This window comes from Vanacampus margaritifer, chromosome 4 (assembly GCF_051991255.1).
Source record: "Vanacampus margaritifer isolate UIUO_Vmar chromosome 4, RoL_Vmar_1.0, whole genome shotgun sequence".
In the NCBI taxonomy this organism is placed as follows: Eukaryota; Metazoa; Chordata; class Actinopteri; order Syngnathiformes; family Syngnathidae; genus Vanacampus; species Vanacampus margaritifer.
In genome coordinates, this window is record NC_135435.1 from 28,318,543 (window position 1) to 28,344,245 (window position 25,703).

Below are 25,703 nucleotides of genomic sequence, written 5' to 3' on the forward strand. Positions count from 1 at the left end.
AATGTGCCGGGTCCCATCTCAGCCGCCCCGTTCTTGCCTCTTGAAGCTACTCCTACCGTGTATGCAATTGCAAAGCGCAAAGTCCACAAGTGGGAGAAATTAAAAATGTAATAAGCAGAGGTGGGTGCGTCAATGAATTTTGAGCGTCCGACGCCATCCGTTTTGCGGCAATCGTCAACATTTTATATTATATTTTTTTATAAATTTATGGGGAAAAAAATATCAGGCTCGGAAATGTAAATTGATTCTCTAGCAATTATTAGATAATAAACCCAACCCTACCGTCATTGTCAATCCGTCAACTTTTTTAAACGGCCTACTGTCATCAGCCAATGGACTCAATGCTTCCCCTTTTTAGAACTCCTTAGCTTTTTTAATCTGCCTGATATAAAATGGCGCACCGAAGAACCCCTTAGCTGTCTAACAACATGCCTGATGTAAACTAATGCTTGCATAACGAGGAATTTACAACAGGAGGAGAACATCATCGCCGTCTGTAGTTACCTGATAGCTACATCATGGCTATGGCTCGCTTTCAGTTTTGAGACAGACGGAAGGCTTGGAGAACGGTGTGCAAGGAAGTTAGCATACCTGGTACTAGTTTAGCCGGTACTCATTGACAGACTGAGAAGGTCCTTTGGTACTGACCCGGTTATTGATGATGACATTGACGGATGAAAACCCACTTCCGTCTGTAGTTACCTGAAAGCTACATCATGGCTATGGCTAGCTTTCAGTTTTGAGACAGAAGGAAGGCTTGGAGAACGGTGTGCAAGGAAGTTAGCATACCTGGTAAGTTCATATTTACTTGTTAAGCCGGTACTCATTGACAGACCGAGAAGGTCCTTTGGTATTGACCCGGTTATTGATGATGACATTGACAGATGTAAACCCACTTCCATCTGTAGTTACCTGAAAGCTACATCAGGGCTATGGCTAGCTTTCTGTTTTGAGACAGAAGGAAGGCTTGGAGAACGGTGTGCAAGGAAGTTAGCATACCTGGTACTTGTTTAGCCGGTACTCATTGACAGACTGAGAAGGTCCTTTGCTACTGACCCGGTTATTGATGATGACATTGACAGATGTAAAGCCACTTCCGTCTGTAGTTACCTGAAAGCTACATCATGGCTATGGCTAGCTTTCAGTTTTGAGACAGAAGGAAGGCTTGGAGAACGGTGTGCAAGGAAGTTAGCATACCTGGTAAGTTCATATTTACTTGTTAAGCCGGTACTCATTGACAGACCGAGAAGGTCCTTTGGTATTGACCCGGTTATTGATGATGACATTGACAGATGTAAACCCACTTCCATCTGTAGTTACCTGAAAGCTACATCAGGGCTATGGCTAGCTTTCTGTTTTGAGACAGAAGGAAGGCTTGGAGAATGGTGTGCAAGGAAGTTAGCATACCTGGTACTTGTTTAGCCGGTACTCATTGACAGACTGAGAAGGTCCTTTGCTACTGACCCGGTTATTGATGATGACATTGACAGATGTAAAGCCACTTCCGTCTGTAGTTACCTGAAAGCTACATCATGGCTATGGCTAGCTTTCTGTTTTGAGACAGAAGGAAGGCTTGGAGAGCGGTGTGCAAGGAAGTTAGCATACCTGGTACTAGTTTAGCCGGTACTCATTGACATACTGAGAAGGTCCTTTGGTACTGACCCGGTTATTGATGATGACGGATGAAAACCCACTTCCGGCAATGCTAATTACATAAATTTTTCGTAGTTTCCCGTCGTCGTCAACAAAACGGCCGTCCGTCATTGACAGATTGACAGACTGTCAACCATTGGCTGGCAACCAGTCCAAGGTGTACCCTGCCTCTTGCCCAACGTCAGCTAGGATGAACCATAATGAGGATAGAAAAATGAATGGTTGAAAATCCCTCGTCTCATGTCTCACCTGAAACTAATACGCTTTGGTGGACGTTTGGTCTGTACTCTCGGTCCTTCCGTCCAAGGGTTAGAGGGATGATGATTTTGGGGTGGTACAGGCCAGCTGCAGGGTTTGGACCTGCAGATGCCTCTCCAACACAGGAAATCCCCTTACTTCTGGTCTGCAGCTCTGTTGTGGCCGCGTGCATATTTGGGCCTGCAGAGTTCCCGTGTGCATGTGCCAGACTCAGACAAGGTTTTTCAGGAGGGGGGTTACAATGCGTCAGTGCTGACCAACCGGCCACAGCCTGTAGGGACACAAACATACCAAAAAAAGTTAAGCAAACAGTCTTTTTCTCAGAACGCACGATGGCACTCCTATTGGCTGACGTTCGGCCTCCCCCACTCTGCTCGTCACTTCAAGGTTTGTCCCCTGAACTCTGACCCATGGGGGAAAACAACGCTCTCTAAATAGAGACATTGATTTGAAATTTGAAACTCCTCGTCCTCCAATTCTTTGCTCTTTTACAAGCTTCTATTAGAATTTTTAACTTCTGTCATTCTGGTAGGAACATTGAATTATGTTTTAACAATCTAAATAATTACAACTAAGAAATTGCAGTTCATTCACAAAGGCGTCCGATCAGCCGTTTACATTCTCCACTACATTAACTCATTCACTCGCAGCCATTTTCACTGAAGCAACCCCCTTCGCTCCCGATCCACACAATATTGTATTGTATTGCTATAAAAACATGGAAAGTCTCTTCTTTCAACAGGAGAGAAAAGTATATTTCTATCTGTTTCCGTTCCGCATTAGAATATAGCTACGTTTCATCATTTATCACATTCCTGTTAAAAACACTGGGGAAAAGAGCTTGTTGCAACATAGCCCTAGCTGATCTCTTATACTCTCCTGCCACCTGCTGACCGTTTTTTGTAATAACTACCATTGCTTTAAGACACTTCTCTAAAAGCCTTCTGTATGCACTTGCATAAAAAAAACATACTTAACGTATAAAAAAGTCCTCAAGCTACGTCGTTTCGACTTTACGGCACCCGTGCCTCGTCCATAGCACCTTCTTTTTTATTAATTTCCCACATGAGTCACGCCATTTTAAAGTTAAAATAAAATAAAATAAATGAAGCAAAATGGCGAGAAAGCAAGTTTGCTGTAGGCCAAAATGTGTTTTGAGGATCAAAACGAAAAAACAATTTATCACTATCCGCCATTTTGTTTGTTTACTTTCACCACGGACACTTTCAGGTCAGAATTTGGAAAAGCCAACGCGGATAAATTTGACTTCCGACCTTCCTCGAATGCAACATTAGGCACTGTGTTGTCATTTTCTGTCGTCAACCAGTAGCAAAAATGGCCGCCCCCTGAAATGGCTAAAAATAGGTGGATTTTGATGCTTAATTCATAAGGCTGATATCGATTCAAATTTCTTCTATCGATTCAATTCGATATTGATTAATTATGGAACATCAATTCTTCTTAAATATCAATGACATGGATAATTACAAAAAAAAAAAAAAACTCCACAATGAAATTTTGTAGAGGCAGCAAGTGGTTAAATGATTTATCGATTAATGAAAATAACATGTTCTAACCACAAACATTGACATCAGTATGTATGAAATGAAAATGTATTCATAATGATTGTAAATATAAATTGTAAATATAAATAAAAAAATCTGAATTGTCCAAAAAGTACAATAAGACAGGTCTTTCATAAATGTGAGTAAATACTTTTAAATTCATTGGAACAGTAAATTTCAAGAAAACAGTAACAATTCGGCCTTAAAAAATCTATTTTCTTGTTCATTTATAGGAAAAAAGAGATATTAAAATAATCTATTTATGGTTTTATGAATCATTATCACGCTCGAAAAGGAAAATTGATTCAATATCAATTATTCGATTGTATTTTTTTTTCAACCCAGCCCTATTAAGTCATTTCCTCAAGCACAATATTAATCTGAATGTGGGGGCGCATAAAACATATTGTCAAAAAAATAAATAAAAAAAGACTTGCTTTTTCCTACTTCCCCTTTACACAGAATTATAATTAGTTTTGGGTATTTGGGGAAACGTGCATTTAATTCATGAAATGGAAAAGCAATAAGGGCATGTGCTCTTCTTCCCAGTGGTTCTCGCTCCCAGTAGCAGCTTGCAGTTAATGCCCGGGTCTCCCGCGATTGGCCGTAAAGAGCTTGGTTGCTTGTCAACTGGCGGCGAGCGTCGCCAGCAGGAGGCTGTGGGCTGGGCCACGCCGTTTACTCCCATCTCTAATTAGAGATGTCAGGGGTGGATCTGTCTGGGAAATTGCACAGTTGAACACACACACATAAACCATAGCAGGAAAGTGCAGTGAGGCAACAGTGGGATGAGGATTGTCCTTCAGTTTCACTCTGTGATCATGCGGCTTTGACTTGTGTTGCCGTCTGATTTGAATTTGGCTGAAGCGGCTTATTCCGGGCTCGGGCCGTGTTTGTGTGCGTGCGTCGGGGTTCTCTATTAGTGGCGCGACCTCAGCGGTGAACCGGTTAACAGACCCGGGGGAGGCTCGTGTTACCAGCGGCAGGGCTGGTCCTTCCTCTCTCTGTCCCCCCCCCCCCCCCCCACCCCTACCTCAGTCTCTCCCTGATAGTCCAGAGAGACAAACAGTACCCGAGGGATGAAGCATCAGTGCAGCAAGTGACAAAGGAGCGCCATCTAGGAACGCAGCCAAGGTGAGAGAGGGCGAGCGAGAGACACTGAGAAGAGCTCAGGGAGAGCGTGTGAGACTTTTGGCTCTCAGAGGCATGGAGTCATGAAGCATTCGGTCCAGCTTGACGTTTTCCTGCAGCATTCTGGTTCCCACGGCAACCAAGGCACCCCAAACAGGTAGATGTGTGAGTGCGTCCTGTACACTTCAATTGAAGACTTGTAGTCATTTGTAGCCGGAACGCCTTTTTAGCCATGACTTTGATTCGGGCTTGTTCAGGAAGTCTTTAGATCTGTATGGCTCTTTATGTGTATGTTTTTCTTTCATTCTGCTGTGTGGGACTTTCCCCCCGTGGCTGCTGTGGTGGCTCGAAATCTCCAAGCACCTTTTAGCCTGCAACTCCAAAGGTTGTTGAATTGCTGCTCTGCTGCTTTGTGATTTACTGTGTTGTGTTAGTGATTCTCTATGCTTTCATTCTGCCAATGAAATAATGGTAAATAATACCGTTGGCCACATAGCATACTTGTCATAAAAGTCATTATATATATATATATATATATATATATATATATATATATATATATATATATATATATATATATATATATATATATATATATATATATATATATATATATATATATAGTAAAACATTTAATAAATTTTTGCGGATGAATATTTGTTCATGTCAAAACATTGGTGACATTTTTTCCATTTTAAATTATGCAAGTAATTAACTGATTAGAAAAAGAGGAGGATGAGCATGTGCAGTAGATAAAAAATGTTTTAAGTTAAAGACGCCCTTATAACATTAAATGTCAAACAAATTAACACATAACAGGTGCTCTTTTAAATTTGGCGGGCAAAAAATGTTGATTTAAAAAAAAAAAAAGCCTTTTTAATTAAGCGATTAATCGCGATTACAGTAATTTCTGGACTGTAAGGCGCACCTGACTATAAGCCGCGCTAGCTAAATTTGTTACACAAGTTTGTTACAAAAAATGTATTAAATGCTTTACTTTAATGCAAGTAGTTATGTTGATTGCTCAAACACAACTTGTGCTACCTTTAAAGTAACCATCCGCTGTCACGCTAAAGGATCATCTGTGGACATAATTAGTCATCTGCGTTAATACATGATTAATGTGATCATTTTTTGTGGTTGATTAATTAGTTAACGCTTTAACTTTGACAACACTAATATATATACACATATATATATATATATATATATATATATATATATATATATATATATATATTAGAGGTGAGGTTAGAGGTCAAATTAGTTGATTATACTTCTAATAATTAATCATCAAATTAATCAACTATTTCAATAATCACGTTAGCTTATATTTGTCCAAATCCCCTGATTTTAGCCTCTCTTTTGTGTTTTATAAACAAAATAACCAACAAATATCCCAAATAAAACATTTGTAAACATTTGATTTTACTTTTAATTAACACCGATCAACATTTTTGCACATTTTCTGACATGTTACAGATCAAATCAGTAACTAATTCATAATCAGTTTGTGGATTTTCTGCACTGTCAATTTGAAATCATGTGTCTTCAAATAAAGGAATGGATTTTTTGTATCTGATTCATTCGCTAATTAAAAAAAACAACAACAACTTAACTATTCATTGAAACCCTAATATGAATGTGCTGTGGAGGTTTGAATTGCAAATTGAAATTGCATGTGTGTGTGTTTTCTGGAGCAGACAACTATTCAGTGGCCATCATCATCGGCCTCCCTCTGATTCTTTCAAAGTCATGTTTGCCACCCACCCGGACTTCCTGTTCCCCACTGAATCCCAGCTAATACCAACACACGCACACACTTCCAAATGTATGCATTTATTCTGCATCAACTCCTTGCGTGTTTGCTCTGTTCAGATGGGTCTGTTTGAGTTTGTCACACCCCCAAACACGCACACACCATGATGTCACCCTTCCACTGAGCCTTTGTTCATGTGATAGACAACCCTATTCAGCCACTGTGCATGATTTTGTGTGTGTGTGCGCACCCAAGCGGAGGTCATTTAGATTGCAAACAAAGAAAGAAGAAAGAAACTCCGGGCAGTCCGACAGACCAGATTCTTTTCCCCCCTCCTGATTTGCAATTGTTGCATGGCTGAAAATGTTAGATTAGGAATTCATGAATACACAAATGGCTCTTCTCCACTTTTCTGTAGATGCTCTTTAAAATGGCTCTCTAAAAACGGGTCAGGTGCGTAATGTTGACATCTGCCGTCAACATCTGAGAGGAGGATCGTCTTCCAACCTAGTCGGATTTGTTAGAAATACGGTTCTTGTTTGTATTTCCATTTCTTGTGTGTGCTCTGTCCAGTTGGGATGACAGCAGCTCGGTGAGCAGCGGCATCAGCGACAACATCGACACAGATGACATCAACACCAGCTCCTCCATCTCCTCCTACGCCAACACACCTGCGGCACAGCGCAAGGGCCTCAGCACACAGGTAACTTCAGATTAGACAAATATTTGATAGGAATGATTTAAAGTTTCAACTGCGAGTGTCTTGCTGCATCCTGCATGGTTCCTGTGCATTCCCCTTTTTAATTAATTCCATTGATGAACTATTGACATAAAGCATTTAAAACTAGGGGTGTCAGGCGAGTAACATTTTTAACTCATTCACTGCCATTGACAGCTGTAGACGTCATAAATTCATTTGAGCTATTTCTATTAGTTTAACTTTTTTTTTCATTTTTGTTAACAAGAGTATGGAAACCTAGAAAATATTTTTTGGTACATTTAGAACAGATGTAAAATTTGTGATTAATCGTGAGTTAACTAGGGAAGTCATGCGATTAATTACGATTACAAATTGTAATTGCCTGATGAATTTTTAATCATCTTTTCTTTTTTTAAACATAACAATTTTTTTAATTTAATAATCTTTTTTTTAAAGAAAAGATTATTAAAAAATATTAAATAAATAAATAATTAATAATTAAATCGCATGGCTTCACTAGTTAACTCACGATAAATCACAAATGTTATATTTGTTCTAATACAACAAACAAAAACTCTAGGTTTTCATACTCTTGTTAATAAAAGTGGGAAAAAATGTTTAACTAATAGAAATAGTTAAAATGAATTTTTGACATCTATAGTCGTCAATGGCAGTGAATGAGTTAATCATAATTAATCGCATAACTTCAATAGTTAACTCACGATTAATTGCAAATTTTATATCCATTATAAAGTGTACAGTTAAATATTTTTTTTCTAAGTTTCATACTCTTGTTAACATAAAAATGGGGGGGGAAATGTTAAACTAATAGAAATATGGCTGCATCTTTATTTCATTGAAAGAGTACGTTCAGAATAATTTATAAAATTTAGTTAAAATTAAAAAGATGTATTCTAGGCCTACTGATATTGATTTGTGTTGAGGTCAATTTTCTGCCACTATATGGCATAATTGCATTTGTAAGACATTGGTGACAGTTCAGTGCATTTTTCTTTTCAGTTTTTCTCCATAGGTTTGGCACATTTCTTGAAACTGAGATGACATTTTCAAAACTGCAAGCTCATTTAGCCAAACAGACTTCAAGTGTTCAGTTCATTAACAAAAGCACATATGCATCCCAAAACTGGTCACACATGCTTCATTGCAAGTTCCTTTCCCAAACAAAGAGTCAGTACTGCAAAGATCCTTCTCAATTGCTTTGGCCCATCTGCATTCACTTAGTGCCTTTGCCAAAAGTAACTTGGATGATTTTGCACAACACCATGGATCATTTGCAAAAGCTCCTATCTCTCCCAAAACGGCTTATCTCTGTGTCAAAATCCAATTTCTATGTCATAGAAGTAGTCCTTGCACCCACAATGCATCGTCTCTTTGGCATTCTGTGAGCACTGCAAGTCAAATTCATTAGATGTTTTGTCAAAACAGCAGAGGTGCCGCTAACAAAATACAATCATATATAAAACAGGGGGGAGGGGGGATTTTATTTTAAGAGCAATTTTCAAAGTTGTCGGGTAAATTTGACTCTTATTTAGAGTGGGACCGAATAGACTCAGTTTTAGAGTAATATTCACACTTGGAAGAGAGTAAAATAAAGAATTGTAAAAAATAAATACATAAACAAAAGTCACTCAAGGGTTGAGGAACAAAAAATAGTGGTGTTAAAGGAACTTTGAATTAACTCAAAATTAATGCACTCATGTTGACACCCATAATAACTTTCATTAATAATAACATTATTAGTAACCACTTTGGTTCACAGAACGCATTGAAAAAAAAGACCCTATGGACATGCAAAGTGCATTTACTGTTGCATAGCTCAAGGCTTTGAAGTGAAAGCAAGAAGGAGCATCAAAGTATTCGGGGCAGGTTGATGTAGTCGGCATCATCTGGAAATACGTATTTCACATTGGCTGCATGCCGTGCACGGTGTGTTTTTAATAGTCTTTTAACGGAGCAACCTACTGCTTTTTCGTAGCGTTGCCTTGGCAACTGCAGGAGCAGCTTGAAAGCAGCTGTCATTCCAACAGCAGTAATTTAGTGCCCGACTTAAAGACTGCCGCGAAGGGGCCAACTTTGGTCAAGTTGGATGACATTTCTAGTCTAGCACTGACTCACCTTCTTTTCGTAGGTTTTGAAAACCAAACAAACGTGATGTTGTAAACATGAGCGTAATCAACTCCTGTACATTGATCATTGCCTCCGGTGACCACTTTAAATGACTCACTCAGAAAACCAAATTGGCTTGACATGTGTTGCTAATTGAAAGATTCAAGTTTGAGCTTTTATTTCTCTGATGGTACTTTTGAAATCATTTATAAAAGACCTCTCTAGTCTTATTTTTAAATTAGGATTGGCTGTTATTACACATGGCTACTCTTTACTCTTGATGGAAAGTTGAGATTTAAAATGAGTAGCCTCTTCATCAAATCTGGCTCTCTTCACCTTGAATTCAGAAAACCTTGTGTTTTTGTATTCCTCGCCTCCATCTTAACTCTTTGACTGCCAAAAACGTTAAATAACGTTTAGTAAAATCCTATGGAGTGCCAAAGACGTTAAAAGACGTTTGTTTCAAAACAGAGGTGAAACTAACCATTTTCTATTGTTGATTACTGAAAGACGGAATAAGGTAGAAACAAACTTTTTTTTCTGATGAAAGATGAGAGTCCAATCTTTCATTTGGTAGTATGTGTGTTTCCATAGTCCAAACACATCATTTTCTGTGGACCTTGAAAGATCAGTCAAAATGCTTAAATCGGCTGGCACCCACGGCATCCCTTTTCTGAAAACGTCTGGCAGTCAAAGAGTTAAGGAAGTGTTCAGCAGAAGTGTTAAATCTGACATGCTGTATATGCGTGTGTTGTCAGCCTGTGACAGATGCTGAGAAGCACTCGGTGTCGGCAGCGGTGCACCAGGCCTGGTCAGGAGACGAGGTGAAGAGGCCAGACGGAGGGTCGGACAGCGGGGTCAAAATGGAGCCGGGCTCCAAGTGGAGCCGTCGAAACCCCTCTGACATATCCGATGAGTCAGACAAGGGCGGATCTGGGAGAAAAACCACCTCTGTGTCCCACACTGGTTCCTGGAGGAGGGGCATGAGCACACAAGTGGGGGTGACACCCCCCCGGACCAAAAGCACAAGTAGCACATGCTCCACAAGCTCTGCCACTGTCAAGAGCCACAGTTCAGGTAACGTACTTGATTTTTAAAATGGTAGTCATGTGGCTATCCATCTATCTATCTATCTATCTATCTATCTATCTATCTATCTATCTATCTATCTATCTATCTATCTATCTATCTATCTATCTATCTATCTATCTATCTATCGTAGGTAGCTGGACGGACAGAGAGACAGACAGACAGAAAGAGATATAGATATAGATAGCGCCATAGCTAACTGGCTAGCTAGCTAGATACAGTATTTTTTTTTGCTTTCCTTATTAATTCAAAAGCCAACATCCAATGCAAACTGAGCACACAAAACTAGCTAGCTGATACAGTAGCTAGCTAGCTTGCTAGCTTGGAGATAGATAGATAGATAGATAGATAGATAGATAGATAGATAGATGTGGGCGTGACTCAATGTGAGCCATCTTATGTTTTGTACTGTATGTCTTTCAGGTAAAACAGATGATGTCAAGGTTTCAGAAAAGGGGCGTCCCTCTCCACGTTCTAACGGCCTTAACCGCTCGCCCTCTGACGCAGCGGATGAAGCAAAGAAACAATCACTGTCTACCAGCCACACATCCACACCCAGCTCGCTCACACACACCCTTTCAGAGCCCCAGACGCATGCCTCCCGCGCACCAACAAGCACATTTGGCTTCAAGAAACAGAGCCATGGCATGGTAGCCATGGTAACCGCCAGCGGCGCCACCGTTACCAGCGGCTCAGCCACTCTGGGGAAAATTCCAAAATCTGGTGTACGCTCACTGGTTGGATTGAAGGCAGGTGGGCATGATGGGGGGATGCTGCTAGGGCACCACGATGATGGCTTCCTCGCTGCGAGCGCACGCTCCACCCTTCAGTACCGCAGCCTCCCGAGGCCCGGGCGCTCGGGGTCGGCCGCCCGAAATGGAAACCGCTCGTCCACCAGCAGCATTGAAGCCGCCGTGCTGTCAGTCACATTGCATGGGAAAAATGCAATCAGCATCGCCAAGGCCAACGGTTCCGCATGTCTGCTGGCCAATCAGACCGATCGGGAGAAAGGCGTCTCAGATGTTGACAACTTCAGAAGTGGAGGATCAGCGACTGTTCCCCTTACAGGAAGACAGCAGGTTTCCTCGCCGACACTACGCAGGTTAGCACATACGCAAACCAGTCATCTTGCCTGCCTACACACTAAGCGGGTTCTACTTGTGTGCCTGCCATTGAAGCGTTGAGTAATAATCAAAACATGTGGGCATGTTTTATAAGTCCTCGCACTCTCCCACTGAGGTCAACTGAGGTCATTGTAAATCAGAGGCTCAATTTGAGCTCAAGTGATCAGCTTCCAAACCTACACAGTCTTGGCGATGGGTCCGAGGAGGGCGTCGTGCCGGGCCAATGGGAGTTTTACTTCAACGCTGTTTGCCCTCATTAATGTCAGGAGGTGATAACTCTTCAAAGAGGCTGCGTGCGTCTGTTCTTTCCCGTCACAACTCCACTCCTCGTAGCCTGCAGTTAACTCTAAACCAGGATTAGCACAAACAGGAGAGAGTTATTATGCGTGTTGGCTGGGATTCATTTAATTGGCTTACTAGTGAGTGGACAAGAAAGGTTTCAAATCCAGTTCAGCTCATTGATATTGACTAGAATAGGGAAGGGCTACTGGCGGCCCGGAGCCACATGCGACCTGCAGCCACACTCTCAGGGTCTCCTTGATTAATTCTCCGCCTCAAATTTTTTTTAACTCCTCCCCCTAAGAAATGCTGATAAAAAATATATATATATATAATAATTGGAGGGGATTAATCTGTGAATATGCTAATCTGTGGTGCCGAACTGCGAGCAGGCAGGTATTTACTGTACTTTTAAATTGTAAGAATACCATTCACCACTAGATGGCAGACATGGCTTACACCAGGTCTTATACTACTCTATACTAGAACATGAGTAGGCCTAATATTTTTTGTGGATTTGGAATAATATGCAGGACAAACATGGCACCTCAATAATATTAACATTTTGACTGTTGTTTACCTTTGTGAAATAATGTAGAAAATGATTTCTTGCACTTTCACCTTGGTGTCTTGTTTGATATCTTTGTGCCATCTTTGAATGGCAGATTTGGTGCAAGAGTACGACGGGGGTAATATTCCAGAGGGGGGAGGGGTAATATTTCGAGAAAAAACGGACAAATTTGCAATGGCAAATTAAAGTGGAAAATGTGCCAGTTTTTTTTTTCAGAATATTAATGTTGGGTTATGATAGTGTCTCTTTTATACGTGCATTGAGAAATGTACAATATTATGAAAAAAATATTTTAGTAAGAGAACTATCAGTAGCACTGATGAAAAATTGTGGCCCCCTCCAGTATTTATAGACTAGGACCATTAATTAGCCCTATTCCAACTGACATTTCTCTCTACACATGTACACTTGATTTCACCACAGGTTGTTTGGCGGGAAGACCAGCAAACAGGCTCCGGTCACCACGGCAGACAACATGAAGAACTCCACTGTTATCTCCAACCCACATGCTACCATAAATCATGTAACCAACATGGTCGAGTCCTCTGATGGCGGGCTGGGAGGCGTGGACAGTGACACCATCAGCCCAATGTTTGGGGGCAGAGTGCTTGGGTCTGGCACAGGCACGCTGGGTAGTGAACAGGTGAGACGCCAACAATAAAGCTTTTTTTTTTTTTAAGGAAGTTCTTCAAGATTTTTTTCTAAAATAATGAATACATAAATAAATAATGTATTTATTTATTTGTTTCAAGTTCCTCAATCATGCTAGTTATTGCGGGTATACACAGGAAGTCCGCGAACCTGTTTTCCGGGTTTGGTCACATGATCTCCAAAGGTGCATTGCGTATGACTGTAGATGAAATTGTAGGCGTTGATGTGACTGCCTGAAGGTATAAGAGACAAGTATGTGCATGCATCTTTTGTAATATTCTAACATGATTCATAAGGCTTCATCAGAAGTTGCATGAATCATAAAGTGACAACATCAGCAAGCGTCTGGTTTTGGGTGTGGAGGCTTTTGTTTATTCATTAAATGTTTAACACTTTTAATCCCTACATTTCAAATAGTAAACCCCTAAATCATCAAAACCAAAAATAACTGAAACATTCATGTTTACTAGGCCCTACTATTTTCTTAAGAGTGATTGACACAATCTTTGTCCTGCCACAGGCCTCCAGTCCAGGTTCAGTCTACTCCTCCACTGGCCCGTCCAACAGTCTGACGTGGGGCACAACATTCAGCAGCTCGTCCGCCCAGAGCAGGGAGAGCACGCTGGGTGGGCACGGCGGAACAGGGAGCGTGGGCTACCCCTCGGTCAGCAGCATGCACACTAGCAGCGAGTCCATTGACATGAGCCTGGGCAGTGCCGGAGCAGGAGGAGGAGGAGGAGGAGGCCACGGGACCCACAGGGAGGACATGCTGTCCGCCTTGGGCCGCACTGGCAGCGTCAAGACGGGCATGTCGGAAAGGTGAGAGGGATATATTTTTAGGGCGCATTTACAAAAGCATACCCTTTTCTGTTTTCATTTTATATATACTATATTATTTATTTATTTATTTTTAATTTATTATTATTATTATAATTATTATTAGAAATATATTATTAATTTATTTATTTTATTTATTATTTAATATTATTTATTATTACCATTATTATTATTATTATTATTATTATTATTATTATATTGATATAATGATATTTCATTTTCAGGGTGTGTAAGTAACAAAATGTCTCGTAGTAATACTTGTTCATCCAAACAAAGGGTATTGTGCTTTTTACAGTACCACAATTATTTGAAGTCCTCACAAAGAACACAGGATTCGCTCATTCTTGACCATTAAGCCCTTTCCACACTGCATCTAGAAGGGCGCAGTGCACTGGTATCAAACCAATTCAATTGTATATGTGGTGAGGGGCGGGGGTCACGGAATGGAGTGAAAATGTTCTTTTTTTACAGCGGCGCAATCCTGACGTCAGACTAAAGAGGAGCTGGCAGAATGATTTAGTGTTATTTTGCCGGAATTATTTGTCTAAGCAAAATCTTTGTTTTTACTTCCTGGTTGGCTGTTACGTCAACATTTCCAAATATGGTCGACGCTGGCAACCGGTCATTCTGAGTTGCTGTGTGACCCTTTCCCATTGAGCAAGTGCAGTGTGAAAAGGGCTGTAGAGTACACTAGCATTGACATTCTCACATAGCTACCAACATAATAAAATAGCATTCAATGTAATGCAATAGTTATACACAAATCAGTCATGGCATTAACTCTTTGACTGCCAGACGTTTTCAGAAAAGGGATGCCGTGGGTGCCAGCCGATTTAAGCATTTTTGACTGATCTTTCAAGGTCCACAGAAAATTATGTGTTTGGACTATGGAAACACACATACTACCAAATGAAAGATTGGACTCTCATCTTTCATCAGAAAAAAAAGTTTGTGTCTACCTTATTCCGTTTTTCAGTAATCAACAATAGAAAATGGTTAGTTTCACCTCTGTTTTGAAACAAACGTCTTTTAACGTCTTTGGCACTCCACCATAGAATTTTACTAAACGTTATTTAACGTTTTTGGCAGTCAAAGAGTTAAATGGTATAAATTAAAGTAAACTAACTTTAAATACAAACATGATTTTTATCTACTCTGGTTTATGTTACAAACATCATATTTCCATACTGTACTTCTTAAAGTAAAGGAACAAAATGTGTTTTCCAGCCTTTTAACCAGTTAAGAATTATAGTAGTGAAGTGTCGCACTTCCTTTGTCCTCTGTCTGCACCCCAGCTGTGAGACAAAGTGCTTTGGTGTGTATACAGTAACGTAATTGTGCTCATTGAAGAGGAAGTCGAATGTGCTCCGTGTCAGGTATGTCAGCGGAGAACTCGTCAACATCTGGAGACAAAACGTTGAGGTTGTGACATCAGCCTCTCCCCACAGCGTTCTCATTAAGTTCCCTGTCCAACTGAATTGTTTTCTAAAGGGATTATCTTTTTTGGTCTTAATTGTCTGAAACTTTCTTTCTCTGTGTGTGTGTGTGTGTTGTGCGTTTTCTTCCCCAATCCCCCTCAGCCCCCTCTCTTCCCCCTCCGCTAGCCCTAAATTCAGCCGAAACACTCTGCCTCGGAAACAGGACAGGTAAATGGACCTGTGTGCGGTGTTAGGCTTGTTGTGAGGCACCAACACTCAAAGCAGCAGAAGGAGGAATTTGTGTTGATTTCTAGTGTAGAAGTGGAAGTCTGCAGCTCTGTGTGGTCATTTGTCAGATCTGCTTCTGTTTGTGTCTGTGCCTTTTTGTCTAGTGGTCTACTCTAGTTTTTATTGTGTCTATGCTGCCACCTTGTGGTAAGAACGCATTCTTTATGTGACAGTCACGTGATGAAATAAAGAGTTTTAGGTAACCATAGCGATAAAATATGAGGTAGAAGTAGTTGGACAGAAGCAGCTGCATGTTTCTTTTTCCTCCAACATCTGAAGTGTTTCTCTCCTACAGTGGGCCACTCTGTGGTAGAAACACTCTGCCTAAGAAGGGACTCAGGTACTGACACCCCTGCTTGCTGGACATGTTGCACTTTTTCACTCCAGTTCGCCAAATTTGTCTTCAGTACCGTTTCTCTGTGTCTACATTCAGTGCTCGGGGGCTTGTGCTCAAGTTGTGTTTGTTTTCGGTGCTTTGAAATGTTATGTTTGGCACTTGGCACTTGGCACCCACATGGTTGTGTTGTGCTTCTGCAAAGAGGCATGCCACTTTGTCATCATACTTGATCTCACTGTCATATTTAACAAGGTTGACTTCTTATTTCCCCGCACAGTCCATTGCCCGTTGCTAAGAATCCATGTTCATTTTCGCCATAATGCTTTGTTCCAGCTTTTAATTCATCTGATGATTCCAGCTACTAACTTGGCTGCAAAAGAAAAGAAAAAAAGGGTTCTAAAACATTCCAAATCAAACCAACTGCTTAAAAATCCGTCAAGATGATCCACACTGTCTTCCTGTGTTGTATCCTCACGGGCTAATTAAGCTTTTGTTTCAGGTATGGCCCGCCCCCTCAGCTACGAGGTCACGAGGAGGGCCGTGATTGGTTGCGTTCCTACTCCACCAGTGGGCTGCAAGAATCAGCCAGTAATTCCCCCTTTTCCCCCGGCTCCAGCCTCACCTCCCCCTCCGGCACCCGCTTCAATTTTGGACAGCTGGGTGCGCTCCACACACTACACCTCATAACAATATTATATATATATATATTAGGGGTGTTCAAAAAATTGATTTGGCAATATATCGCGATATTACAGCGCACAATTCTTAAAGAATCAATTTTTAAAGATCAATTTTTGATGGAAATATTCAACAAAATGTCTTAATTAGAGTTAGGGTTCACACTTTAAGCATAGAAGAATGTAATTTATTTTTTTTGTATTTATTTTTTCTTTCTAGAAGAATGTAATATTAATGGAACATTAAGCCTTAAAATTTTATTTGTTTGTTTGTTAAATACAGTTTATAAGCCTGAAGTACATTTTCATACAAATCTTGCGGTGTACATGTACAAGTTTAAAAAAAACTTATAGATTTATATCGGGATTAATTGGTATTGAATCGAATTGTGACCTATGAATCGTGATACAGATCGAATTGCAAGCTACTAGGCAATTCACACCCCTAATATATATATATATATATATATATATATATATATATATATATAATCAAATTGTGTAGTATTTGACTGTTGATGTTGGAGGACATAATTGACTGTCAATTTAAAGGCTGTTAAAATTTAGACCCAGTTTTTGTTTACAAATGAATTCCCACAGCGTCAAGCCCGACATCCACAGCTCAGATCAACCTGACCGGCCTGCGTAACAACAGCCTGACCAACCAGGATGTCACCTTTGACCCTTGCGGCGACAACCGCCTGAGAAACTCGTGCATGTCCCTCGATGAGAAGACTCGCACCATGAGCCGGTCGGGCTCGTTCCGCGACGGCTTTGAGGAAGGTACGAAGACTCAAAATAGTGGACAGAGTGCGCCGTGTGCAATCTTGTATGACTGTCATGCACTGAGTCTGTAATTAGGTGAAAAATGGTCCATCTCATTTTATTTTCCCAGCAGCCGTGCCAAAACGATTATGAATGCATATGTTAAGAGAACCGCAGGAAGGATTACAACTACTTCTCTAAGAAAGAAGCATTCTATGCCCTGAGAAAAGTCATAATCGGCTTTGGTCGGCTCACGTTTTTGTTTTCATAAGCTTATTTATTGGGAAAAGTATCCAGCCAAGGTCTACCGGCAGGCTGACTGAGGTAGAAACACAGGTTCATTTTAACTCCCTCCAAAAATCCCCCCAATTCAAAAAATATATATTATTATTGTTGCCGGGGCCGTATACCGGTAGTTTCCTGCTCCTTTTGTAATTGCAGATCACAGTGAGAGGCGTGAGAGACCAGAAGAGATACAAGAAGCCTAACTTTCCCTCTTTGTGTGTTAGGATGTGCGCTTGTGTTTGTAGACAAGCATGTCGCCAGTATAGAATTACTGGACTTTTTTTGCTGCCTAGATTGACAGGACAAAAGTCGCCTCATCCACCTAACCCCCCCCCCCCTCCCCACCCCCGTCCAGTTTGTGTGCAAGCCAGCCACACACTGTTACCGAAATCCCCTCACAAATACACGCCCCTCAGGTTGATACCACGGCGTATTAGGGCCAAGTATAATTTTTTATTTTTTTTTTTAGAGGGCGGGGGCAATATTCCGAGAAAAAAACTCATAAATTTGCCAGTTTATAAATTGGTAAATTTGCAAGATTTTTTTTTTTAATTTACAACTTTATAAAGTGGCAGATTTACGAGTTTATAAAGTGGCAAATTTGCGACAAAAAAACTCGTAGCGTAACTATAGTCTAACGTGAGGATTCATTGGTTAATAGGACATTGTTTATAAAAATTAAAAGGCAGGATGGAGACTGATTTATTCTTAATTTAAACTTTACTCGTCATACACGGCAGCTAGATGCGACGACAACACTTCCTGATTCTCTCTCAGCTGACTAAACACCAACCAATCAGAAGCTTGCATGCTTTAGGTAAATGCAAGTGAATGAGGGTGAGCAGCAGATCAACTTAGCTACTTGTACAAAAAAAAAAATATACCAAAATGTATGAATGTGTAAATAATAATTCTGAAAACATAAATGTATAAGTAAATATTTATTTTAACAAATTAGCTTAAATGATCTTCAGGGTGTGGACCTTCGCAAAGCGAGCCGGCAACGCCTCAAAGTGCGAATGCTTAACATGTTAGGGTTAAAGCCATTACTATTTGAAAATGCGACCGAAAAGTATTGGCACAAACATCCGAGTAGTACGCTACGTGTATTTCTCGCAAGTTTCTGAGTGTTTTTTTCTCACAAATGTGACACTTTATAAAGTCGCAAATTTGCACGTTTTTTTCTCATCATTTTGCCCCCGCCCTCTAAAAAATATATATTTATACATGGCCCTAATACGCTGTCGTATTAGTTGAAATAATTTTACATATTTTCCACTGGAATTACAGTATACGTGTTTCCTCCAGTGCTGTCCAAGTAACTAAATAAATAATCCGTGTTAGTGGTTGATGGGTTAAAATCTGTATCTGAAACTGGAGGGGGAAATATTTTTCAGTCAAACCTTGCTTGGTCAATATTGACCCACTTGGCTCCACTTTGTTGCACAAGAAATCCAGTTGCGCAATAAATTAAAAAAAAAAAAAAGTCAAACTATAGCACTTGACTATTGGAATTAACTCATATCTGTTTGGGTTCTCTTGTCGTGTAGGAACAATAAATAATAACCATCTGGTCCGATAAGATGAAACCCAAAATACAGAGCAGCACATCTGCTATTTTGTGTACATCCCGTACATGTTGCAAATCAAGATTAACATTGCGTTTGTGACTGAAAGCTTCGCGGTTGAATCCAAAGGGCCCGGCCCGGCGTCTTGGTGCGAGCGATGACATCACCCCCGGTTCCGTCTAATCGGCTTCCGAGCAGTTAGGAGGTTGGACACTTTGAAGTGTGATTAGTAGCTGAGTCATTTGCGGACTTGTGCCAAGGCTGTGCCACTGCTTGCTCCGAGTAGGAGTTTTATCTGAAATCTTTTATGATCATGGGAGGGGGACTTGAGCTGGGGTAGGCTGGAGGTCCTCTGAAGTGTGTGTGGGGGTGGGGGGGGGGGTCTCATTTGCTCAATGGGTCTGCTTGGAGTCACATCTTACTTTTATTTGTCCTTTATGTCTCTCCAGTTCATGGCTCGTCCCTCTCTCTGGTCTCCAGCACCTCCTCCATGTACTCCACGGTGAGTATACAAATGGGTTACATTACTGATTCTTGCCACCAGAGGTCACTGTAGTTTTTGGTTATAAACGGGAACCTTTGCTGATAAATCAGACTTTAAAGAGTTGACCGCAATTCTTAGCGCTCATTTAAATTTTTATGTGGGAATGTTTTCAACGGTTGAATATTTTTGGCCTCTCCAATCAATTATGAAACCGGTGACTCACTGTCACTCCAAACTGTTGCGTGCAGTAGTAAGCAGTTAATGTTAAAACCAGACCGACATGTTTTGTCTTTTGTTTGCAAAATGATGAAATAATGTGTGTGTGTGTGTGTTTGTTATTCACTTAGCCCAACCACACTCAAACACACACGCCGCACACACTGGCTTGGGACAGCCTACGTTTACACTATGGCCAATCCGAGTTGTAGCTCCGCCAGTTAGCCCCTCCTCCTCCTCCTCCTCCTGTGAACTGGATTACTCACCTGAGCAGGTGTAGCATACAAACTCCCAGAACAGTCCAGTCGGGTTCTTTCGCTGGAGCCCGGGAGCAGTGAAATCAGATTGGAGGCATAATGATGAAAACTTTATCCCTCACTGGCACCGTCGCATCTTTTCAACTAACGGTAGGCTTGAGACGGAAGAGGGCTGCCGAGATATTTGATGTCATCTTCTGGGTTGTCTGAGGCACATGAACGTGACGTTTGAGCGGATGAGATTGAGTACTAAAATGTTGGCGTGGGATCATGTCAGGATGTTGTACGGCGAAACAGTAGGCGTGTTTACTTGCGAAGCACACGCCGTGACAGACGGGCTGATGTGTCGTTTACTGAGGAGCAGCACATCATGTGTGCTCGATTGGCAGCTTTGTGTGTACGCTTGCGTGCGTGCGTGCGTGCTCACGCTGAACTTCACATGACCGGACTCTTAAGGAATTTTGAAATGTCATAGTAGGTGGCTGCTGCCAGAGGAGGAAAAAAAAAATCATTACTCATGACAATTGTTTTTAAGGCTTTTCAATGTCATTGAGAGACTGGGTAATGTGAAAACACAGAAATCAAATTTGCTGTTTTGAGCGTGATGGCTTATGAAAAATATGACCAATGAAAATTCAAACAATACTTGTGTTTACATGCATTGGATTTGCAGTGCGGTTATTTGGCTTCCTGCAAAATCTATATTTACTTTTTGATGAAATGTCCTGTGTTAACAGCTAAGATTATATTAGTTAATATTGACTTCTTGCATACAGGATGTTGACCAATCCCTCATTGGGTCACATATCTGTATTTAACTTTAAAGAAAGAGTTGTAAATTACAATGTGCCAATTCAGTTTGGCTCTTTTTTTGGGGGCTTCGTTTGAATTAAATCCAGAACTTAATCTGTCTTTTTCTGCATAAATTTCTGAAGAATGTTATAATCTGTATATTTTTGCTATCTACCGTAAAATCTTAACAAATGGCACCCACCATATTTTTTTAATCAATTATTCTATCAATTTTTCCATTTATTAATTGAATATTCTGAGAAAAAAAAAAAACGTTTTGCATAGAAGTGTATTACAAAACCTTTGTTTTCCCAATTGCTGTTGTTGTTGTTTATTTGGTATTGCTTAGCGATAAAAACAACAATTGCGTAATATCACACGAGAGTGATTGATGTTGTACTCGCCAACCTTTTTGAAACTGACTCAGTTACTGGTTTGGTCTTTGTTTTCCAAAGTAAAAGCAGATGTTTACAAATATTCAATTAAACCAGTGCTTCTCAAATAGGTGGGCGGGCTCCCGTTGGGGGGGGTTAGGAACAATAGATCTCATGGATTTTTTTTTGTGTGGCTTCAAAATAATAAAGCGTAATTGCACATGCACTACAGTAGGTGGCAGTGGCACTCATTGTCAGAGTGTGCAAGGAGCATTATTAGCGCATTTGCAGAAGTACTCAAACTATTTTATACACAAATGATACTATTTATGGTCAAGTTGGGGGGAGGAGTGTGCAAAAATATTTTCTTTGTCCTGGGCGGGGGTAACAAAAACAATTTGAGAAGCACTGAATTAAACACAAAAGATAATCGGTCTGTTTTCATGAAGGACTACCAAAATGAATCATTACTGGTGAGAAACTGAAATCAGTTTTAAGTTAACAATGGCTCTAAAAGATTACTAAGATCGTCGATTAAATTGATAATTGATATTGTATCATATAAAATAAAATAAAAAATTCACTTTTTGTGTAATTCAGAGAATGTTTTAGCAATTAGAATTTACCAAAGCAGATGAAATGTTAAATAGTTTTCCTTCTGCACGCGTGTATCCATACAGTAAATACGGGTGTTGCATGATTCTTTGTTTTGGTGGACAGCAGCAAGGGTGTGTGTGTGTGTTGTGTTCGTGTGAGCCTCGACTGCGGTTAGTCTTTCTTAGCATCGTTGCCATGCTAACAATAGGACACGCTCGAGCACAGAGAGATGTCCGCAAAATGCCTTCAGGACCAAAGCTCTGCTTTCCGGATATTGTACACCACACAATCTTGAGTTTATAAAAGTCTTAACCTGAAATCTAGAACATGAGTTAGGACACGTGATCTTGGCTTGGGTTCAAGTGGAGGGACGCCCCCATAATGAGTCTCTCGTTTTTTTCTTATTGTCTCATTTTCACAGAACGAGGAGAAGTTCCAGTCAGAGGTATGTAAAGCTGTTTTTATTTTCCAGTTGGACTTGTTGGGGGCATTTTCATTTTTTTGTGGGACTGACCATGTAACAGGCGTTTCTCTTCCTGTCTGAACACCCTGTGTAGATTTGTTGCATTTCATCTCTGCTCATATCACAGCTCCACTCTGGAGGTCCCTTTCATGTATCACTACTGCAGTTTTACACGTGTGCAATTTGCAGCTTTTTATGAGGCAGTTACGTCCGCTTTTATGTTTGAGATTTTTTTAAAAAAAAAAATTTCCATGTTCTCAGATTCGCAAGTTGCGCCGGGAGCTGGATGCCTCCCAGGAGAAAGTTTCCGCCCTAACAACGCAGTTGAGTGCCAACGTGAGTGAACGTGCAAATGCACAATCCATCCATCACCCTCGTGTTTTATATGTCACACCAAATATGTTATTGGTTAGCGCGCAATTTGTTTATTGCCACTTCTTCAATTATATTCAAATTCAAAGTAAAATAAATTAAAGGGGACAGAAAGAAGTGCAAACTTGTTTTGTCTGCCCCTGATCAACACACAAAAAAAAAAATACAACAACACAAAATGAATGACAGATAGCGGTCAAGACGCTTTCAGTTAACAATACTATAAAATAATTCAAAATAGTGATACTGAGGTTACTTATTGTCAATAAATGTTTAAGGTTGCCCTGCCCTTTAACGGGAATGAAGGGAGCCACTTCAATTGGCTGGGAGTTGGCTGCATTCCATCCCACAACGGTGCAAAAACGGAGAGAAATAAGGGCAATTTTTTTTGGGACAGAAAGAAGTAAAAACTTGTTTTGTCTGCCCCTGATCAACACACCAAAAAAAAATACAACAACACAAAATGAATGACAGATAGCGGTCAAGACGCTTTCAGTTAACAATACTATAAAATAATTCAAAATAGTTCAACTGCGTGTCATGTTTCGACTACTGAGGTTACTTATTGTCAATAAATGTTTAAGGTTGCCCTGCCCTTTAACGGGAATGAAGGGAGCCACTTCAATTGGCTGGGAGTTGGCTGCATTCCATCCCACAACGGTGCAAAAACAGAGAGAAATAAGGGCAATTTTTTTTGGGACAGAAAGAAGTAAAAACTTGTTTTGTCTGCCCCTGATCAACACACCAAAAAAAAATACAACAACACAAAATGAATGACAGATAGCGGTCAAGACGCTTTCAGTTAACAATACTATAAAATAATTCAACTGCGTGTCATGTTTCGACTACTGAGGTTACTTATTGTCAATAAATTTTTAAGATTGCCTTGCCCTTTAACGGGAATGAAGGGAGCCACTTCAATTGGCTGGGAGTTGGCTGCATTCCATCCCACAACGGTGCAAAAACAGAGAGAAATAAGTGCAATTTTTTTTGGACAGAAAGAAGTAAAAACTTGTTTTGTCTGACCCTGATCAACACACACAAAAAATATACAAAAACACAAAATGAATGACAGAGAGCGGTCAAGACGCTTTCAGTTAACAATTAAATTAAAAATAGTTCAACTGCGTGTCCTTGTGTTATATATATTTTTGCAGTAATTGTGCTTTTACACAAAAAAAAATACAAAAATAGACTGAGAATTTTTTGTTTTACAATCCAGATTCAACACCTTGAGTTGAAATACATCTTTCTTTTTGTTTTGTTCTATATTTAGGTTTGGAAAAAAAAAATGTTTGTTCCTCTTAATTTGCACTCACTTTCCCTTTTTATTAATGTAGTTTGTATATTAACTTGTAAAATTTCATGATGGGCTTTATACAATATTTTAAGGCGGTTCAACTCCATCAATTCATTCAGTTTTAAAGTTTTTTGTTGTATAAATAATGGATTAGTGTGGTCTCTGTATCCACAACTGCAAACAACACGAATAGCACGTTTCTGTAAAATAAACTTATTATCGTTTTTTTTGTTTGTGGAAAAACATTACAGAAATGCTAAACCTGAATATACCATGAATTGTGGTCTTTACCATTGACATTTTAAGATCCCGAAGAAATGAACATGACTCCCAAGCACATGCAATTCGACATCTGATGAATGCATGGGAAATTCTTCGAACGTCTCCAGGCACGATCTGTGATGCCGCCTTATTCGGCCTATATTGCACAAGTCTCGCTATGCCTCACCGCTTATCTGCCGCCTGAGTCCGTGCACGTCGCTGCTTTTAACTGTGGATGAGCGATATGCGGCCGAGGCAGAGGTCTTAGATTACAGCACAGTCGTGTCTTAGCACACTGCTGTGAGACTGGCCCAGATGTGCCCTTAAGATTTACAGCTATAGAGTCCAAGATGTGTGTGCGTGTGTGGCCGGGGGGGAGTGCGTACAGTGGGTCTGGTTATGTGTCTGGAGGGGCTATTGTTCAGGATAGAGTGCAGGGTCTTCAGGGAGGGTCTTTGTTCCAAAGTATGATTTCACACCATAGACAAGATGACACATTTCCTCAACACGCCTTGACGCCCCAAAGCCAAGACTGTAAGAACATCTTTTGTTTCCAAGAGCCTCATCTTGAATCAGACGTCAGTCAGCACCTTACTCGAGTCTCACAGACACACACACACACACACACTTTCAGTTTCCCTGCAGGCGCGCACACTCCCACCCCGATGTACTGATACACCTCAACCAACCTTGCTGCACTTGGCAATTTGGTGACAGAAAGTAGGCTAGATTTTAGACTCGGTAAAGCCAAGTCTAACTTGTGGCGCAGGCAGACAGATTTGGCACTTCGCGGATGTGTGCGGTGGATGTCATTGTTTCATTCGTAAATATGACAACGTGGCACAATCCCTCTGAATCATTGTAGAAATCAAATAATCCTTTTGGGGGGTGGGGGGGTCATACACAGATGCACGATAGGGGGGTGCAAGGTGGTCTCCAATTGCCCATGTGACATGCTTCCACAATGTCAAGCACTGTGTGTGTATTGAACTATAATATGTTCTATGCAGCTCCGCTAGTCTAAATACAGTAGTCTAGTTAATATTGCCTTAGTGGGAAATGAGTTAAGCAGCAAAAATGCTTTTAAAATTTTTATTTTTTTTGGGGGGGGGGGGGGGGCATTTTGCCACTTGCTGTTGAGTGAAAATGGATGAAAACAGATTTTGTTGCGTAAGTCCATGCATCCATCCATCCATTTCCTTAATCGCTTCTTTCTCACTATGGTTGAGGGGGTGCTGGAGCCTATCCCAGCTGGCTTCGAGCCAGCTCATATTAATAACTCATATTCCACAAATGTAATATTAATCAGAATGTCATGTTTAGACTACTGAGGTTACTTATTGTCAATAAATGTTTAAGGTTGCCTTGCCCTTTAACGGGAATGAAGGGAGCCACTTCATTTGGCTGGGAGTTGGCTGCATTCCATCCCACAACGGTGCAAAAACAGAGAGAAATAAGGGCAATTTTTTTTTTTTTAAGCTTATTTGAGAATTGCAGTTTTTTGC

The 25,703-nt window shown here is 40.5% G+C and overlaps 1 protein-coding gene across 8 annotated transcripts in view; it reads left to right on the forward strand.

Annotated features, from left to right (window-relative positions):
* nav2a (neuron navigator 2a) overlaps window positions 1-25,703 on the forward strand; it is a 174,675-nt gene that overhangs the window by 132,939 nt on the left and 16,033 nt on the right. For 6 of the 8 annotated variants that reach the window (XM_077564147.1, XM_077564148.1, XM_077564149.1 and 3 more), the window contains 12 exons: window positions 6,940-7,069; window positions 9,952-10,270; window positions 10,706-11,384; window positions 12,680-12,899; window positions 13,428-13,726; window positions 15,325-15,390; window positions 15,746-15,790; window positions 16,287-16,447; window positions 17,065-17,247; window positions 19,532-19,584; window positions 22,224-22,247; window positions 22,527-22,601. In XM_077564147.1, coding sequence (XP_077420273.1) covers window positions 6,940-7,069; window positions 9,952-10,270; window positions 10,706-11,384; window positions 12,680-12,899; window positions 13,428-13,726; window positions 15,325-15,390; window positions 15,746-15,790; window positions 16,287-16,447; window positions 17,065-17,247; window positions 19,532-19,584; window positions 22,224-22,247; window positions 22,527-22,601 — 2,254 coding nt within the window. The remainder of the gene's footprint in view (window positions 1-6,939; window positions 7,070-9,951; window positions 10,271-10,705; window positions 11,385-12,679; window positions 12,900-13,427; window positions 13,727-15,324; window positions 15,391-15,745; window positions 15,791-16,286; window positions 16,448-17,064; window positions 17,248-19,531; window positions 19,585-22,223; window positions 22,248-22,526; window positions 22,602-25,703) is intronic. The other 2 variants (XM_077564145.1, XM_077564146.1) reach the window with 2 other exon arrangements.